The sequence below is a fragment of the Mustelus asterias genome, chromosome 26 (assembly GCF_964213995.1).
Source record: "Mustelus asterias chromosome 26, sMusAst1.hap1.1, whole genome shotgun sequence".
Taxonomy (NCBI): Eukaryota; Metazoa; Chordata; class Chondrichthyes; order Carcharhiniformes; family Triakidae; genus Mustelus; species Mustelus asterias.
The window spans coordinates 26491523-26512252 of NC_135826.1; the positions used below are offsets into that span (position 1 = coordinate 26491523).

A 20730-nucleotide genomic window follows, 5' to 3' on the forward strand; every position below is an offset into this window, starting at 1 on the left:
AGATAGGTTTTTCCGACAATCGACAATGGTTTCATGGTCATCAGCAGATTCTTAATTCCAGATTTTTTTCATTGAATTCAAATTCTACCACCTGCCATGGCGGGACTCGAACCCGGGTCCCCAGAAAATTAGCTGAGTTTCTGGATTAATAGTCTTACGATAATACCAATAGGCCATCGCCTTAAAGGAGAAGAAAGGTGAAGTGGTTCAGGGAGGGGGAATTGCAGAGCCTGAGGCCTAGTCAGCTGAAAACATGGCTGACAGTGGAAAACCAGGTATGGGCAAGAAGCCAGAATTAGAGGCTAATAAATTTACTCTGTAAATGTCAGTGGACTATACTGGAAAGGTGTGTTGAATGGCCTACAGACAATAGCCGTGTACAATACCCTCATAAGGCTCTGTGTAAGGGCCTCACACATTCAGTAATAACAATTCAGGCAGAGAATAAATAATGATGCACACATTCATTATTAATCACCTTGAAATATAATATCAGAAATATAAATCCATTTCCGCATCTTCCCCAGGATGAATGCAAGTACAGTATATAAGAAACAAATTCTTATATTTACACAATCAAATAAAAATGTATAAAACAAACCCTGTTATACAGAACAATTGCTTTTACATTAAAAGTCCAATGGAATGAAGATCTCATTCCCCCTTCGCTATTTTATATACAAACCTACCGTTGTACAGTTGGGAATTAAACGGTATTCTACCATTGAGCTTTGACACATTGAAATTACCCATTCTGCTGAATATTGCACAGCTGTGCTGTGGTAAGGCTGCACATGCACACACTCACATGCCATTGTATAACTACTCATTTGCCCATGAACAGTCATCTTTGAATTTGAAGCAAATTAACACAAAAAAATAAATGTAGCCACAATGCACCAATGCCAAGGATTCACTCAATACCCTGATTGTAAAAACATTAAGAGCACAAGTGCCATAACATTATATAACACAAATAAAGCTCATCAAAAGCTATATTAAAATCAGATGTTGAATCGATCTTATGCTGTACAACAAACGTTGTCACATGATGACGAGGATTGTTCCAAATGATTATTTTGTCAACCTAAATGATTATTCCACAGGGTCTACTGACAACAGTAAGTGTACCTCATAAATTGGTGGCATAAACAGAATTATCAAGTTGGGTATAAGGTGACTTAGAGTCCTACAGCACAGGAGGAGGCCATTTGGCCCATCGAGCCTGCACTGACAACAACCCCACATATTTACCTTGCTAATCCACCTGACATTAAGGGACAATTTAGCACAGCCAATCAACCTAACCCATACATCTTTGGGCTGTGGGAGAAAACCAGAGCACCCGGAGGAAACCCAAGCAGACACAGGGAGAATGAAATAGTTTATTTATTAGTGTCACGAGTAGGCTTACATTAACACTGCAATGAAGTTACTGTGAAAGTCCCCTAGTCGCCACACTCCGGCGCCTGTTCGGGTACACTGAGGGAGAATTTAGCATGGCCAATGCACCTAACCAGCACATCTTTCAGACTGTGGGAGGAAACCCACGCAAACATGGGGAGAACGTGCAAACTCCACACAGTCACCCAAGTTGGGAATTGAACCCAGGACCCTGGTGCTGTGAGCCAGCATTGCTATCCACTGTGCCACCATGCCGCAGTAAGCTCCACACAGTCATCTGAGGCTGGAATTGAACCCGGGTCCCTGGCACTGTGAGGCATCAGTGTTAACCACTGTGCCGTCCACTTAAACAAGCGATGGAAAAGTCTGAATTATACTACCCCTTCCTTTAAGTAAACGGGTTAGAAGGTACTTCCCTTCAAGTGGAAAACTAATTTTGAAAACAGAGCAGATATTTGAAATACATAGCAGGTGTGTCAGCATCTGTATGACAGGTTGTTGCTTTTGGCAAAGATCTTTATCAGAAAATTGGGACAGTAGAACTCCAGATACTCCAAATCGAGGTGTCACAAAGGGTTATGTTTCAACAAGCTTGGATCTCACTTGTCAGTGGAAGGTGTTGTGTCAATTCTGGGTTCTTAAACATGTGTGTTTTAATTACCTCTGCCATTGGTGGTGTGCCTTCAGCTGCCTGGGCCCCAAGATCTGGAATTCCCTCCCTAAACCTCTCCACCGCTTCTCTCGTTCCTTTCAAGATGTTCCAAATCTTACTTCACTGTCCTAATATCTGCTCACATGACTCGTTGTCAAGATTCTGTTTGCTTACACTCCTGTAAAGAGCCCAAGGATGCTTTAGTATGTGAGAGGTGCCACATCAATGCAAGTTATTGGTGTAAGGTGGAACAAAAGGTCCGACATGCTGGACTACTCTCTTGCACCTCCTTGTGCCTGCTTCCAGAACTGCACCCGCCAAATCCTCGGAATGAAGCTGTTCTCACTGGTCCAGAGACTTAACATTTGGAATGATGCAAAGTTTGCTTTAAAACTTGCTTTCTTTGGGAAGGAATCAATGTTCCTACTGCACAATCTTCATAAAGAAGCCCTTGTTATTACACACTCTTAAACTACAGCAGATTGGATCAAAATAGAATGGACTTCCTCCATCATCATCTTAATATATTCATAAATTGTTATTATAGCTGTGAAATTTAAATGCTGTTACTTTAATTTGTGCTCCCACAATATGATACTGGTAAATTTAATCTCTTTTCCAGTCTTAAAAATCCCAGTTTTGGTCGCTCTATGTTAAAGTTAAAGTTAAAAGTTAAAGTTTATTTATTAGTCACAAGTAGGCTTACATTCACACTGCAATGAAGTTACTGTGAAAATCCCCTAGTCGCCACACTCCGGCGCTTGTTTGGGTACACTAAGGGAGAATTTAGCATGGCCAATGCACCTAACCTGCACATCTTTGGGCTGTGGGAAGGAGCCGGAGCACCCGGAGAAACCCATGCAGAATGTGCGGACTCCACACAGACAGTGACCCAAGTCGGGAATCGAACTGGGGTCCCTGGCGCTGTGAGGCACTGTACCACTGTTGACTTGTTCCCAAATATTTAGGACACAGAGGGGCACAGCTATACTCAGTCCATCTAATAAAGCACAAGTCTGGAGTGTGGTGGAACAATATTAATTTGCCTGGATTGGCAAAGCTGGAACAACACTAAAGAAGCTCAACATCATCTAGGACTAAACAGTCCTCTTGACTAACAGTCCCATCCACTACCATAAACATTCACTCCCTGAACTGTCAGTGCCCCGTGGTTGCAGAGTGTGCTATCCAAACAGGATTCCCTGCAGCGACTTGCCAAGGTTCCTTCATTAACCACTCTGAAACCCACATACCCAACCATCTAGAAGGACAAGGGCAGTTAGGCATGGGCATACAACATAAATGACCAAAAGAGAAAATGTTGGAAAATCTCAGCAGGTCTGGCAGCATCTGCAAGGAGACAGAAGAGCTGACATTTCGAGTCCAGACGACCCTTTGTCAAAGGGCATACACCACCCTGACTTGCAAATATATCATCATTGCTTCATCCTTGCTGGAGCCAAACCCTGAAATTCACGACATTCCCTCACTGTGGGAGTACATTCACCACATGGACTGCGTTGATTCAAGAAGGTGGAATAAAAGGTCCGACATGCTGGACTCCTCTCTTGCACTTCCTTGTGCCTGCTTCCAGAACTGGACCCGACAAATCCTCGGATTCACCATATTCACAAGGGCAGTTAGGGATGAGCATTGCCAGCTTTGCCAGTGTGACCATACACTGGGGAGAAATATTTAAAAAAAAACACATTTGGGCACAGAGACTAGATGATGGCCAAAGTTTTCCGGCCATTCACGCAGGATCTTCCAATCCCGCTGAGGGTGCACCCCGGCTGTATTCCAACGGGAAACCCCATTGACGTCAGTGGCACCAGAAGGTCTCGCTGGCGGCCAATGGCAGGTCTCCTCTGCCGCTGTGAAATACATGGCGGGTAGCGCAGATAATGATGACAGAGATAGTCAAAATCACGGCTAAATATTCAAATACACCATTCAATTTCATCGCAAGCCACAGAAGCTCTGAATGAGCAAATTCTGTCCCTTGTATTGAGTCCTCCCATTGCAGCTGAGAAGCTACACTTTCTCTCAGGACTCACGGGCCACGAGGGAACAAAATCTGCCGCGTTTTTGCTCCTGATCGCCCTCACGTGACCCCATTTGGAAAGTCTGCTGGCGTTGGAGCAGAACAGCACTGAGCACGTCTGTGAATCCCCCCGTGAAAAAAGAATAACTTGGACTCATAAGGAGAACGGCCCTAAAAAGGACTGCCAATGCCCTCCATGGACGGGATTCTCCGGCCGCGCTTGCCTGAAAACCGGAGAATCCCACCCGACTTGAATGGACCTTTCCCCCCCCTCCCCCCCCCCCCCACCATCCACTAGAATCCCAGTGGCGGGCGGGATGGGAAAATTCCGGCCCATGAATCCGGGATTTTAAGGGACTGGCGTAAAGAATTATTTTACAAAGACAAAACATTGATCAATCTACGCCTAGCACTCAATGTGCTGGCTTTAACCATTCAATTAACAGCATCTCACAGTCATGAGAAAAGAGTTTGATTATTCTTCATCAAAAGATCCTTATAAAACTGCTTTCCAAGGGTTGTAAGCCATACATGCTTGTAATCAATGTCTGGACAAGTTGCCAAATGTATGTTATGTCCAAAATGGTCTTCTGTTCCTTGTGTTCAGAGTTTTTCAGTGTGTTACATGCTCTTGAAGTAGGTTGCCACTGAACGTTAGTACTATACATTGGTTTTACTTCTGCAAATTGTGAGGATGATTTCAAATTTTGAATCCACCAAGTTAATTCACATTACAATCAAAATACTCGAATTATATCATTGGTCCCAGTTCCTGCCTCATAAGAACCAAGAAACACTTTGAAAAGGTCATGAAATTGGATTGCATGTTCTGCCACGATTGAGACCGTCCTTTCGAGAACCCAGCACAAAGCATCTTAGCACTTGTGGAAAACTACACGCTAAAAGCAAATGGATGATAAAATATGATTAGACAAATTCCGGGTCCCTGTTTTCAAGCCCAATGTCTATTTTCCCGTGGCGCATCCGTACCCATGGCAACTGACTGCGCCGCGCTCTCATGTGCCGCGACCTGGTGAAATGGGCAGGCAGCCAATTATTTCTGTCCACGTTATTTGACTGGTTTGTATTAAAATCCGCCAGGCTTCTGTTGGAATTCCTCGCCTGGTCCACTTCCTCGTCAGCTGCACTTTCCGGCCCATCTCTCTTCAGCTGTTGAGGTGACGCCCGAGGACAGTCGGCGCTCGTTTCGGGCACTGATCCCTCAGTCTGTGACACGTCAGCGTCCGGACCCTGAGCCTGGCTTTTGTCAGTCTGTTTCGGGACTCTGTCGCACTCTCCCTCTGTGTGCTCGTTGTAGAACGGAGGCTCGTCAGCACTGGCCACACTCTCCTGCTTTGGCAAGCGACTCTTTCGATTTCTCTGGGCTCCTTCCTCACACCCTGGCTGCCCAGTGCCACATTCGGATGCCGCATCTTCCAGCTCAGAGTCAGAATCCAGTGAGCGCTCGCGAGATTCTGAAGATTTTTCTGATCCTAAAGAGTTTTCTGAAAGAAGACAAATGTAGGTTATTAATATCCCGCGGATATTGCGGAATAGCAGTGTCAGTGAAAACCAATAATTTCTATTCTTACAGTAAGATGACAACGATATCAAGAGTCCCAAAGCTCTTCACATTTAATTACTCTTGAAGTGCAGTCACTATTTACAGTGACAAATGCCAATTTGTGAACAGCAAGGTCCCACAGATAGCAAACCGAGCTGAATTCTCAGTTGTGCGATTTATTTTTTGGTGAGGGTGGAGAAAAACCAGGAGAATTTCTTGCTGTTTTTCAAATCGCACCACAGGGTTCTTTACATTGTCTCACAGAGGATCATAGAATCCCTGCAGTACAGAAGGAGGCCACTCGGCCCACCGAGTCTACACCAACCACGATCCCACCCAGGCCCTATCCCCGTAACCCCACATGTTTACCCTACTAATCTCCCTGACACTAAGGGGTAATTCAGCATGGCCAATCAATCTAACCCGCACATCTTTGGACTGTGGGAGGAAACCGGAGCACCCGGAGGAAACCCACGCAGACACGGGGAGAATGAGCAAACTCCATACAGACAGTGACCCGAGGCCAGAATTGAACCCGGGTCCCTGGCGCTGAGAGGTAGCCGTGCTAACCACTGTGCCACCGTGACACCCCCACCTGGTGGTCACCTTTAACAATGCAATACTCCCACTAACTGAAGAGTCCGCGTGCTCAAACCCACGGCTTTCTAATTTGTAGAAAAGAATATCACCTGAGCCAAGCTAACACTGGAATTACAACACAAACACTTCCAGCAGTGCTAGCTGCTACTGACAGAATCAAAGCTTTATTTTCACACCAATTTCTCCCTCTCTCTTCCCCTCTGTTAAATTGATTGATCGCTTGTTTGTGGCAGTACCTTACCCAACTTGTGTCTGAGCCTTGCCAGTGAAGGTTAGCAGGCTGAAACCAAAAGAGAAATTGCTGGAAAATCTCAGCCGGTCTGGCAGCATCTGTAAGGAGAGAAAAGAGCTGACGTTTCGAGTCCAGACGACCTTTTGTTCACCTGGACTCGAAACGTCTGCTCTTTTCTCTCCTTACAGATGCTGCCAGACTGGCTGAGATTTTCCAGCAATTTCTCTTTTGGTCTCAGATTCCAGCATCCGCAGTAATTTGCCTTTATCCAAGGTTAGCAGACTATCTATCCAGAGGTGCAACCCAGTTAAGCCAGTTTACGTCCTCAACAGCATCCGCCGTGTACTTTCAACAGGGATCACCAAACACAGACTGGATGAGAGGGAATCCAGTCCTGTTTTCCCCCATAATCTAAAGCACTGTGACCAATTTTGGAGATCCCAGTGTTACCCTGAGTGATCAGTTTTAACTTGGGGATCGAACTCAGGGCCTTTCTAGTTTGCATGGCTGAGTTCATGATGGGCTGAAGCTAATGAACCACTAACTGGGCATGTAGAAATCAACTTCAAAGGAACTTGAATCAAACAATATTCAACAAGTGGGACGCTGGCAATAAAATCAGACATTTAAGAACTTTCCCCCAAAGTCATGACATGGAAGGTGCACATATTAACTGTCATGTTTTTTTAAAATTCATTTATCAGACATGGTTGTCGCTGGCTGGCCAACATTTATTGCCCATCCCTAGTTGCCCGAGGGCAGTTGAGAGTCAACCACATTGCTGTGGCTCTGGAGTCTTATGTAGGCCAGACCAGGCCTATGGGTGGCAGATTTCCATCTCTAAGGCACATTAGTGAACCAGATGGGTTTTTCTGACAATTGACAATGGTTTCATGGTCATCAGTAGATTCTTAATTCCAGATATTCTTAAATTGAATTCAAATTGCAGCATCTGCCGTGGTCGGATTCGAACCCGGGTCCCCAGAACATTAGCGAAGTTTCTGGATTAACAATCTAGCAATAATACCATCGCCTCCCCATGTGCATAATACTGTTTAGTAAATCTGAGGTTTGTCTGGTAGGTGGTGGGAAATTCATGCAACTCAATGCATTATATTTTGGGTGAAAATCAGCAGGGTGGAAACAATGTAAAGAGCTGACACTGATTCAGGCCACAGGTGGAACAAAGGTATAATAGAGCTCTGCTTACTCAGTCAGTTTAGAGGAATATCATACTGGGGGCACCTTTACTTCTTCTGACATGAAGCACAATGGTATGTTGTTTACTCACCACAGATTGCATCGGAGTACAGCCTTTCTCTGTCAAACTCTGCTGATTCGTCAAGCTCAGGTAAATCACTCCCTGATCCCACTCGTGCTGCAGAGGATCCTCTCTGAAACACAGGATTAACAAATGAAATTTCAGATCAAATATCTTAGAATCATAGAATCCCTACAGTACAGAAAGAGCTCATTCGGCCCATCGAACCTGCACCGACAACAGTCCCACCCAGGCCCTAACCCCGCAACCCCAGGTACTTACCCTGCTAGTCCCCCTGACACTAAGAGGCAATTTAGCATGGCCAATCAACCTAACCCGCACATCTTTGGAGTGTGGAACGAAACCAGAGGAAACCCGCACAGACACGGGGAGAATGTGCAAACTTCACACAGACAGTGAGTGACCCGAGGCTGGAATTGAACTTGGAACTTGTGAGGCAGTTGTGTTAACCACTGTGCCATCTTCTTCTTTAAGGTCCAAGGCAAAACAGACAGGTGACGTTAATGAATGAATGTGTAGTGCACTCGTGATATTTTCCCAAAACCTCCGACCTCGTCTGTGGCTGGGATTCTCCGGTACCTCTTCAGTGAACAGAATTTTAGTTGAGCGCCAATTTATCTGTTCTCACTGGCAGCGTAGCGGGAACGGACGAGATTGGAGGACCGTATTTCAAAGTATTTTAAATGGGTTATGACTTGTGATAAAATTGAACCATAGAAATTTAAAGCAAAGGAGGGTGGCCATTTGTAACATTGTGTCTATAAACAACCAACTATCTAAGACTAATCCCAAAGCACACACTCTTTTCCCCTTCATATGTTTCAACTTCTGAGACAGGTTTTCTCTTCAAAGATGCAATGGCCTCCACTCCAAACTGCTCCAACCATCATCTTTGCCAAAGCATTGAACCCTTGAACAACTCTTTACAACTGTATTCTCCCAACCTCTCTCTTCGCTGTCACAATGACAATTTTATACTGATGATCTTTTCTTTCTGACTTCCTCACTAGCACAAATAATCTCTCTATTCCCAACCCATCCTATCTTTATTTAAAAACCTCTATTACATATTTTAGCCTTCTGGGCTGCAGCAGCATTCATCCCAGGATTTGAAGTGCTTAAGAGGCTTAAATGATAAAGTTCCTAAGGTTGTTGGAGCTCTGTCTATCCAGACCGGATTCCAGGACAGTATTCCATCGCATTCCTGATTTGTACCTGGTAGACTGTGGAGAAGGTTTTGGGGAGTCAGGAGGGGGAGCTGTGCCCTAGAACGACCAGCCTCTGGTCAATGGCGACCCTCTCAGGATGTTGACGGTGGGGAGCTCAGCGATGGCAATGCCATTGAATGTCAAGGGATTAGATGGCAGTTCTATGCATTCAACATGCGGGAGAAATTAACCCTATCCTCGCCACCAGCAGCAACGTTTGTCTAAACCTATCGCATTTGTTTTACAGTGTACTTGGACAAGAAATGAGCACCGCTTAGATACCAAATGCAGCTTGCTGGGTGTAAGTGCATTATAAAGCTATCTTTTACCCAATAATGAATGTGAAGAACAGATAAATTCTGAAGTTGTGCTGTATGATATTAGTGAACAAACAATTAACATTTTCATATGAAATTCCTTTGCCTGCCATTTTAATGGAAGGCTTAATTCATTCAGAATAAACTGGTCGATTATCATTAAAATAGCAGAAGAATTTTGTATGAAGATCATAATTTCATTTCAACATCCGAGTGTCTCCTCCTGGTATTAACAGCACACTGAGTTCACTCAATGACTGTTACTCAAAACCACTTTAATGACTTCCTTCACATCCCCCAACAATTCTCTGTGTTACTCTGAGAGGCTTAGCACACAAGATTGTGTATAGTCCATAGTGGGATACTTCCAGAATCCAGCCACACCTATATGATGTTGCACTTTTCTTTTTATTCATTCATGGTGGGTGGGCGTCACTGTCTGGGACAGCATTTGCTGTCCATTCCTAATTGCCTTTTAACAGAGTGGCTTGCTAGGCCATTTCAGAGGGGCATTTAAGAGTACATCAAATATTGAAAAGCCTCGCATTGCCTGAATCAATTAATAGTCATCATGGCAATTAAACTTATGTAACTCATTTAACAGGTTACAATGAAACAATTATATAATTACATGCAAATCTAAGAAGCAGTTCTAATTACTGGAAATTTCCCCATTTTGTATTTTAAAACTATAGGAAAACAATGCACTATTCCAGAACAGTTCCTTCCTTTTTTTAGAATCATAGATCATAAAATCCCTACAGTGCAGAAGGCGGCTATTCAGCGCATCGAGTCTGCACCGACTCCCCGACAGGATATTTTATCCCGGCCCTCTCCCCCACCCCATCCCCGTAACCTTTCACATTTACCATGGCTAATCCATTTAACCCGGCTATCATGGGACACTAAGGGGCAATTTTTGACTATGGCCAATCCACCTAATCTGCACATTTTTGTGCTACAGAAGGAAACCAGAGCACCCGGACGAAACCCACGGGGAGAACATGCAAACTCCAGTCACCCAAGGACGGAACCAAACCCGGGTCCCTGGTGCTGTGAGGCAGCTAACCACGGTGCCATCGTGTCACCATTTACCATTTACAGCCCAAGAAAATAAAGAGCCTTTATGGAAGAGTTCTGCTGCACCCCCGAGATATCAAACTGACCATCACAGCGGCTTGCGTATTTTACCTCATCAATTGGTGAGATTTCATCCGCAGCATCTTCATCTGAAGGTACGTTAAACTCTGCTTTAGCTTCAAATATGTCTGCGTAGAAGACGATTAACGTTTCCACAATGCGAGCCTGATGAGGATAGTCTACAAGTGACGACAAGGACACGGTTGCCTCTGTGGGCCTGGGTCTCATCAGCGTTGGCCCAAATACAATCCCAAGATTACTTGGAGACATCTTATTAAATTGTTCAAGTTCTGAAATTCTAAACATAATAAATATACATTATTCCACGCCCAGAGGATACTGACGGATATTATCTTTCATGATCCCGCCTACTGCTGAGCGGGGTCAAAGAACAAAGGGCAAAAGAACAATACAGCACAGGAGCAGGCCCTTCGGCCCACCAAGCCTGCGCCATTACATGGCTTCTATACCTCTGTTCGCCTTCTGCTCATGTCTATCAAGATACGCCTTGAACATTGCCAACATGCCTGCTTCCACCTTTTGGCTCAAGAACAGCTTCTTCCCTGCTGCCATCAGACTTTTGAATGGACTTACCTTGCATTAAGTTGATCTTTCTCTACGCCCTGGCTATGACTGTAACACTACATCCTGCATCCTCTCCTTCCCTTTGCCCCCTATGTACTCTACAAACGGTATGCTTTGTCTGTATAGCAGGGCAAGAAACAATACTTTTCACTGTATCCCAATACATGTGACAGTAATAAATCAAATCAAAATCCACTGGCAGTGCCTTCCAGGCATCCACCACCTTCTCTATGCAAAACATTCCCTGCATGTCACTCCTAAACTGTGCCCTCCTGTAGTTGACCATTCCACTCTTGGAAAAAGCCTCTAATTATCCTGTCTATGCCTCTCATTATTTTGTAGACCTCTATCAGGTCGTCCCTCAGCCTCCATCTTTCCAGTGAGAACAATACGAGTTTATCAAATCTCTCCTCATACCTAAAACCCTCCAGGCCAAGCCACATCCTGGTAAACATCCTTTGCACCCTCTCCAAAATACCCACATCCTTTCTCCTCATCACTAATAGACCAAGGTTAAGGGTGCATTGAGCAAATGCCCTGGAGTATTTGTCACATCCGGATTCTTTAAATTTGTGCTCGAAATTCTGGACTTTTGCACTAGCTTGGCCAATTTGGTGACCAGAACTGCACACTATATTCCAAATGTGGCCTAACTAAAGTCTTAAACAGCTGTAACATAACTTGCCTATTTTTATACCTGATGCCCCGGCTGATGTAGGCAAGCATGCTGTCTGTCTTCTTGACCACCTTATCAATCTGTATTGCCATTTTCAGGGATCTGTGGACCTGTACACCCAGATCCCTCTGTATGTCAGTGCTCCTAAGGGTTCTGCCATTTACTGTATAGTTCGCACCTGAATTTGAACTTCCAAAATGCATCACCTTGCATTTGTCCGGATTAAACTCCATCTGCCATTTCTCTGCCCAAGTCTGCAATCTATCTATATCCTGCTGTATCCTTTGACAATCCTCATCACTATCTGCAACTCCGCCAATTTTTGTGTCATCCGCAAACTTAGTAATCAGACAACTTACATTTTCCTCCCGATCATTTATACAGATATTACAAATAACAAAGGACCCAGCAGTGATCCCTGTGGAACACCACTGGTTATTAATCTCCATTCCGAAAAGCACCGTGAAAATCATGATGGACAATATCTGAAATTGTGGGCGAGTATTGCTTCACTGCCCAGCTGGGATTGGCTGGAACCAGTGCAACCGACAGTGATGGGTAGTGGGGGAGTCGCAGAGATGAGAGTTGATATGGGATTTGGTTATGAGTGGCTTATCCTGCTTGCCATCAATTCCTGAGGCCACCATGTAGCAGATGACAGCAAGGGGCAGTAAATAGTCAATTGGAAAGGGAGGGTCTTTCTTGATCTCCAGACAGCCTCGCAGGCGTAGCTGCTGAAAGCCTCATTGTTGGGCAAGACCCTCTTTCTTCTTCACTGTACTACTTGCTTTTTAAGGTCTCTCACTGAATCATCCAGTGTTACAGAAGGTGCCCCAGTGATAGTACCTCTGTACTGCCCCCCAACCCCCACTGCCACCTTCTCTCTTGATGGTGGGAATCCCACCACAAGACCACCACGTATGTCTAATGTCCAACACAGGAAAATGAGTAGTAGTTTGGAGCGAAAAGATGTACCACTTGATGGAAAGCTCTAACCAGTGGAGAAAAACAGCTCCCTCTGCTGGGAAAGTCCAGAACCGGGGGGGGGGGGCATCATCCTGAAACTGGAGCTAGGCCAATCAGGAGTGCTGTCAGGAAGCATTTAACCATCCCCTGGGATAGTGAAAATCTAGAACTCTCTCCTCTAGGTCAATGGCCTAGTACTATTATCGCTAGGCTATTAATCTAGAGACTCAGCTAATGTTCTGGGGATCTGGGTTTGAATCCTGCCACGGTAGGTGGTGGAATCTGAATTCAATATAAAAATCTGGAATTAAGAATCTACTGATGACCATGAAACTACTGTCGATTGTCAAAAAAACCCATCTGGTTCACTAATGTCCGTTAGGGAAGGAAATCTGTCGTCTTTACCTGGTCTGGCCTACATGTGACTCCACAGCAATGTGGTTGACTCTCAACTGCCCTCCAAGGGCAACTCGGGATGGGCAATAAATGCTGCCAGCCAGCGACGCCCCATGTCCCATGAATGAATAAAAAAAATTGAGAAGTTCAAACCTGAGATTTATAGGATTTTTGCAAGACAAGGGTATTAAGAATTATGGAGCCAAGTTGGGTGTGTGGAATTAAGATAAAGATCGACCGTGATCTTATTAAATGACAGGAAAGATGACTGAGTGCTCGCCATCAGGCAGTTTATCTGCCTTCCTCGTCGCTTTGGAAAGCTGGAGTTGAGTGAAAAATCTCAGTTGGCTTCCATCGCTTACTTTTAACAAGGCTCTTAATGAGCCAATTGTCTGCTCCCCATGTTGGGTTGGAAGGCCTTTTCAGGCCCCGCACTGGCCCCAATGCCAGGATCAGGATTAGAAAACTGGCATGGCGGCGCTCACATTCCAAGAACAAATTGGGGAAAAAAACACACAGCAATACTGTTTAAAGTGAAAAAACAATCATAGAATCCCTACAGAAGCAGACCATATGGCCCATCAGCTCTGCACTGCACTGATAGGGTCCTGGGTAAGAGCATCTTATGATGTGAAGATGCCGGCGTTGGACTGGGGTAAACACAGTAAGAAGTTTAACAACACCAGGTTAAAGTCCAACAGGTTTATTTGGTAGCAAAAGCCACACAAGCTTTCGGAGCTCCAAGCCCCTTCTTCAGGTGAGTGGGAATTCTGTTCACAAACAGGGCATATAAAGACACAGACTCAATTTACATGAATAATGGTTGGAATGCGAATACTTACAGCTAATCAAGTCTTTAAGAAACAAAACAATGTGAGTGGAGAGAACATCAAGACAGGCTAAAAAGATGTGTATTGTCTCCAGACAAGACAGTCTTGTCTTTTAGCCTGTCTTGATGCTCTCTCCACTCACGTGGTTTTGTTTCTTAAAGACTTGATTAGCTGTAAGTATTCGCATTCCAATCTTATTCATGTAAATTGAGTCTGTGTCTTTATATGCCCTGTTTGTGAACAGAATTCCCACTCACCTGAAGAAGGGGCTTGGAGCTCCGAAAGCTTGTGTGGCTTTTGCTACCAAATAAACCTGTTGGACTTTAACCTGCTGTTGTTAAACTTCTTACTAAGAGCATCTTACCCAGGCCCCTATCCCCATGTATTTACCCCACTAATCCCCCTAACCTACACAACTTTGGACACTAAGGGGCAATTTCGCATGGCCAATCCACCCAACCTGCACATCTTTGGACTTTGGGAAGAAACCAGAGCACCCAGAGAAACACTACACAAGAAGAACATGCAAACTCCACACAGTGACCCCAGGCTGGAATTGAACCCGGGTCCCTGGCGCTGTGAGGTAGCTGTGCTAACCACTGTGCCACAACAAATCTCTCAAACGGATAACATAGCAACGTCAAGCCTTCCTTTTCTCCTCATCACTAATAGACCAAGATTAACGGTGCATTAAGCAAATGACCTGGAGTATTTGTCACATCCGGACTCACCTGCTAAGGTGTCGAATGATGTACTGCAGTGTGGCCTTGTTTGCCGATGGCAGGTCCTTCAGCAGCTCTTTCAGCCGTGTCACAAGTAGCAACAACTCCTTTTCGGTCGTCGAGTCTTTATTTCCTGCATCCCCTGCCCCCTGCAGACTCTCTTTGGCCAGGCCCATCAAGTCGTGGTAGAGGCGGAACAGCATAATCGGTTCTGGAAGCTAACATCAGACGCTTATGTTGGTTACTATTGACTTTAGTAGCCTTCTCCTTTTGGCAAGGTTCATGTGCGACTAGTAGGGTTGCCAGCTCTTGCTTGGATATATTCCTGGATGTTTCCATGACCTGACCATCTGTTTCCAACCAGTCCACCAACCTCTAACCACTAGGAGTCCAGCATTTTGCCCCTCCTTCCCTCCCCACCAATCAGAAAGTGAATCGACTCACCGTTTCCTGATTGTTTGACGGACATTAAGAATCGTCCAGTCATTTTCCCCCCATCCAATATTTATATAGCCAGCAAACAGAAATATCCAAAGACAACTTTTTTAAAAATAGATATTTTATTGCCCGCATGAGATTTTCTCCAGGTTACTCACAGCTGTATCCTGAAGATCTGTCTTTAACTCCTGAAGGCTGGACAAGTTGCCAGAAGCAGTAGTAGAGGCGGGTACAATTTTGTCTTTTAAAAAGCATTTAGACATGGGTAAGATGGGTTTAGAGGGATTATGGGCCAAACGCGGGCAATTGCGACTAGCTTAGTGGTTAAAAAAAAGGGACGGCATGGACAAGTTGGGCTGAAGGGCCTGTTTCCATGCTGTAAACCTCTATGACTCTAGTTGGCAGCCCTAACCAATAGTGGTTTATTAAAATGATTCAATCTTACTGGCAATAAGCCAGGACTAATCACCAATGTGGTCTACCTTCTAAGAATAAAGTTTTATCTGTGGTGCTGTCCAATATCTGTGTTGAACAATCTAAAAGGTAAAGTCGCCACTCTCCCAGATGACCATAGGCTGGTGGTGATGTTAACCTGAGGATCACCACACTTCAGATAAGGGGCAAGGAAGGTGGGGCCTTCATGAATAACCTCAGCTGGTATGGGAATTGAACCCATAGCTGTTGGTGTTGCTCTGCATCATTCACGAGCCATCTAGCCAACTGAGCTAAACCGACCCCCCCGCCTTATATTAACCTGGAGATGGCTATTTCGATACATGTTGATTTGCACAACAAAATGGTGCAACTAGACACAGAGGGCGGAAATTCCTGCCTGAGGCCAATGGACCTTTGCTTGGTCCCCCGCCCGCTACGATTTCCGTGGCAGGCAGGACAGGAAAATTCTGCCCATAGGAATCAAATCGATTGTGTTAACGACTAACGTCAGGGCCAGGAACTCCCGATTCCCTCCTTGTTTGTCTCTGATTGCAGGAGATTCAGAATGACAGGGCTCTATCTGGCTCTCGGGCTTTATACCATGAGTTTTAGTGAAGCTAATTGCTGCTCGCGGTGACGCTGATAGATTGAATGCTTCTGAAGCAACAACGTTTAGAAATATTCAGGAAACAACGAAATTGGCAATTTTGGTAAACCTCAGAGATGTTCCCAGATATTTAAAAAAATTCCGGAACAAATGAGACTTGACGCGCCAGCTTTTTAAAATGAAAGGCATTTTGTTACCTGTCGCAGGTACAGCTTGAGCACATTGCTGATGTCATGCGGTGATGCTTGTGAGAGTTCTACCAGTTCCTTCCCATTCTCGAAAGCCTGGCACAGTTTCTCAACCCGAGTCTTTACACCGTTGACACGGTACATTCCCTGAAAACACAATATCAAAAAGATAAGGTGTGCTGAGATTCTCTAGGTGTGCAGTTATCCTTAACACCTCATAGAATAGGATCCTTACAGTGCAGAAGGAGACCATTCAGCCCATCGAGTCTGCACCGACTCTCTGACAGAGTATCTTACTCCCTTTCCCCAACCCTATCCCTGTAACTCCACACATATACCATGGCTAATCTACTTAACTTACACACCTTGGGACACTAAGGGGCAATTTAGCGCAGCCAATCCACCCAACCTGCACATCTTTGGACTGTGGGAGGAAACCAGAACACCCAGAGGAAATACACGCAGACATGGGGAGAAGGTGCAAACTCCACACGGACAGCGACCCAAGCCGGGAATTGAACCCAGGTCCCTGGCACTGTGAGGCAGCAGTGCTAACCACTGTGCCATTGCATGTTGCAGTTGGAAGCAGAAATTGAAAGCTTGGAGATAAGAAGGTGGAGGCTGCGTGAAAGGACAAGGGTGACCAGAGACGGGAAAATAAGAAATCAGAATACTGTAAGAAACACAATGTAGGAAAACACAATATCAATCACAGCAGTCATGTAAATATCTTAAAATGAATAAAGCCCCAAAATAACAAGGGATGAACGATTAATCATTTAAGTAGAAATCTTTCTGCTATTTTAGTGGAGGCATAAACTTATCAAGTCTTCTAACTCCATCACACAAACCAGCCTCCCATCCATTGACTCTGTCTACGCCTCTCGCTGCCTTGGCAAAGCAGCCAGCATAATCAAGGACCCCACACACCCTGGACATTCTCTCTTCCACCTTCTTCCGTCAGGAAAAAGATACAAAAGCCTGAGGTCACGTATCAACCGACTCAAAAACAGCTTCTTCCCTGCTGCCATCAGACTTTTGAATGGACCCACCTCGCAATAAGTTGATCTTTCTCTACATCCTAGCTATGACTGTAACACTACATTCTGCACTGTCTCGTTTCCTTCTCTATGAACGGTATGCTTTGTCTGTATAGCGCGCAAGAAACAATACTTTTCACTGTATACCAATACATGTGACAATAAATCAAATCAAATCTAAAATATCAGAAGAATTTTAGGTTTATGTACAACCTGGATAGAATAATTTTAGGGCCTTTGGAATAACTTGAGTTAACATCTCAAACAACATTAATAGACCCATCATTCCTCAGTTGGATAATTTTTGTCCATTCATTATTTTCCCCATGTCCAATATTTTTAAAACTAACATACAAATAAATTCAAAGAAATTGAGTGAGATCTTGTGACTGCAATCTCCATCCGTGAGATCGCTGGCAGGGGCTCAAGGTCGGGTGAAGCCCGAAAATCGCCAATCTGGCCGGCACGAACGTGATTTCCAATTTTCGCCACCCCTCGCTGGTGATGTACTCAAGTCCATTCCATAACGGGTGAGAACCTGATTTCCATTCAGTCCAATAAATTTCAATGTAATTAAAGACCACCCCCTTGCCAGATCTATCCCTCACTAGACGCCGGCGTTGATTGCTGGGGTGGGGTACCTGGTGCGAGGTCACAGATATCTCTGTGCGGGGAGGCGGAGGAATTAATTTCTTTTTTCGATTATGGGCCACTCTTTAATAATGGACCCCACATCTCAGCAAGCCGGTTCCTAGCTCTGAGTCCCCAGCTTGCAAACCATGCCCACTCTTTCTTTTGGCAGCTAAAGGGACAAGATCCAGAGAGAAAACTGGCCAGTGCAGTTGGAGAATTCCACACCAGTTTTCTCACCAGAACTCTCATAATATTCCGCCCATTATATATATATTTAAAATTACACATGTTTCATTGTCCATATTAGTCTACTTTCATTGCAGAAGTGTGCTGAAGATCAGTATTTAACCCTGGAGACAGATGGAGGACTGACACCTCAAGTAATAGAATCATAGAAACCCTACAGTACAGAAAGAGGCCATTCGGCCCATCGAGTCTGCACCGACCACAATCCCACCCAGGCCCTACCCCCATATCCATCCACTAATCCCTCTAACCTACGCATCTCAGGAAACTAAGGGCAATTTTAGCATAGCCAATCAACCTAACCCGCACATCTTTGGACTGTGGGAGGAAACCGGAGCACCCGGAGAAAACCCACGCAGACACGAGGAGAATGTGCAAACTCCACACAGACAGTGACCCGAGCTGGGAATCGAACCCAGGTCCCTGGAGCTGTGAAGCAGCAGTGCTAACCACTGTGCTACCGTGCCGCCGGTAATACTTTATTAAAATAATTCTATCTCACAAGCAAGAACTAATCTCCAATATAGTCTATATACCAAGAACCAAGTTAAAATTCTCCCTGTGATACTGTGTATAGTCCGTGTTGAATGATCTTTGAAATAACAATGCGGAGGTTTCTGGATTGGTGTGTGCGGTTGATTCCTGACTGCTGAGGATTTACTTACTTTCATGCTCAAAGCCCTCTTCTCAATCTCGGAGATGCATGCCTTGATGATGAACGGGATTCCATCATGGCTGTCGCGCGCAACCTGGGTAAAGTCCCGGCCGAACAACTGCAGCTTCCGTTGTAACTTCTTATGTCCGCATTTAATTGCCAATGTCTCCAGACACTTCTTGTGACAAGCCAGGTTGCACTGCAGGAGACATTGCATCACAGTTAGTAACTGGAAATATTTACAGTATATTCGCTGGAGGGGGAATTAACTCGTGCCCGTTTCTTTCCCCCACCCTTATCTTTTCGAGGGATGTGGGCATCGCTGGCGAGGCCGGCATTTGCTGCCCATCCCTCATTGCCCTTGAACTGAGTGGTTTGCTCATCCGTTTCAGATTGGATGGATAAGAGTCAACTACATTACGGGGTGCGTCAGCAGTCACATGTAAAACCATAGAAAGGTTACGGCGCAGAAAGAGGCCACTCAGCCCATCGTGTCTGCACCAGCCCAAAAATAGAAAAAAGCTACTTATTTTAATCCCATTTACAGCACTTCAGATACAGATCCAGGTACCTATTCTATGAATTGAGTGCCTTTAGCCTCAGCTACCACTTCAGGCTGTGAATTCCAGACACCCACCACCCTCTTGTCCTCTCTAATCCTTCTACCAATCACCTTAAATCAATGCCCCCCTTGTAACTACTTGTTTCCCCCTGCCAGCCAGGGGAAACAAGTCTTTCCTGTCTACCCTGTCTAGACCCCTCATTATTTAGTGCACCTCAATTAGGGACTCCTTAGCCTCCTGTGTTGTAAAGAAAACAGCTCTAGCCTATCCAATCTCTCCTCATAGCTGCAATTTTCAAGCTCTGGCAGCCTTCTTGTACATCTCCTCTGTACTCTCTCTGGAGTACACCCTCCTGTACTGAGGTGTCCAGAATTGTACACAAAACTCCAGGGATGGCCTAACCAGCATTTCATACAGTTCCATCATTACATCCCTGCCTTTGTATTCAACAACTCGCCCAATGAAGGAAAGCATTCCATAGGCTTTCTTGACCAGCTTGTCATTACCACTATGCTACTAGCTAACTCTAATCTACATCGCACTTACTTTGATTAAAATTATTCTTGTGAAATTTCGGAATGTGGTATTAACAGATCACCCATGTTATAGTGCAATTTATTGTTCCTAATATTTCATAAACTGCCTGTAGGGTTCTGTTTTTTTTCCAATGCATCTGAGGAATTCTCAAATTCTTAAGCACTAAGCTGTTGAAACAAGGGTAGAGATCTCTGATGTCAGGTCTCTGTTACCTTAACATTGCCTGGCTTGCCCTGTGTCGGGAGTTTAGTTTAACGTTTATTTATTAGTGTCACAAGTAGGCTTACATTAACACTGCAATGAAGTTACTGTGAAAATCCCCTAGTCGACACACTCTGGCGCCTGTTCGGGTACACTGAAGGAGAATGTAACATGACCAATGCACCCTAACCAGCACGTCTTTTGGACTGTGGGAGGAAACTGGAGCACCCGGAGGAAACCCACGCAGACAAGGGAAGAACAGATCTTGATCTTTCTCCACACCCTAGTTCTGACTGTAACATAACATTCTGCAGTCCCTTTTTTCCTTCTCTTTGAACGGTGTGCTTTGTCTGTATAGCGCGCAAGAAACAATACTTTTCACTGTATACTAATACATGTGACAATAATAAATCAAATCAGTGACCCAAGCTGGGAATTGAACCTGTGTCCTTAGCGCTGTGAGGCAGTTGTGCTAACCACTGTGCCACCGTTGCAGCAGACACCAGGAAAGAACAATGATGGTGATGAGGTGGGAGTCCAGCCCATTCACCTAATTTTTCTTTGCAACA

The 20730-nt window shown here is 44.9% G+C and overlaps 1 protein-coding gene across 4 annotated transcripts in view; it reads right to left on the reverse strand.

Annotated features, from left to right (window-relative positions):
- Positions 1–471: 471 nt before the first annotated feature.
- Positions 472–20730, reverse strand: part of LOC144479526 (rho GTPase-activating protein 45-like) — a 223979-nt gene continuing 203720 nt past the window's right edge. For all 4 annotated transcript variants that reach the window (XM_078198311.1, XM_078198310.1, XM_078198308.1 and 1 more), the window contains 6 exons: positions 18871–19059; positions 16296–16433; positions 14628–14836; positions 10495–10741; positions 7788–7890; positions 472–5605 (listed from right to left, as the gene is read on the reverse strand). In XM_078198311.1, coding sequence (XP_078054437.1) covers positions 5028–5605; positions 7788–7890; positions 10495–10741; positions 14628–14836; positions 16296–16433; positions 18871–19059 — 1464 coding nt within the window. In that variant the 3' untranslated portion in view covers positions 472–5027. The remainder of the gene's footprint in view (positions 5606–7787; positions 7891–10494; positions 10742–14627; positions 14837–16295; positions 16434–18870; positions 19060–20730) is intronic.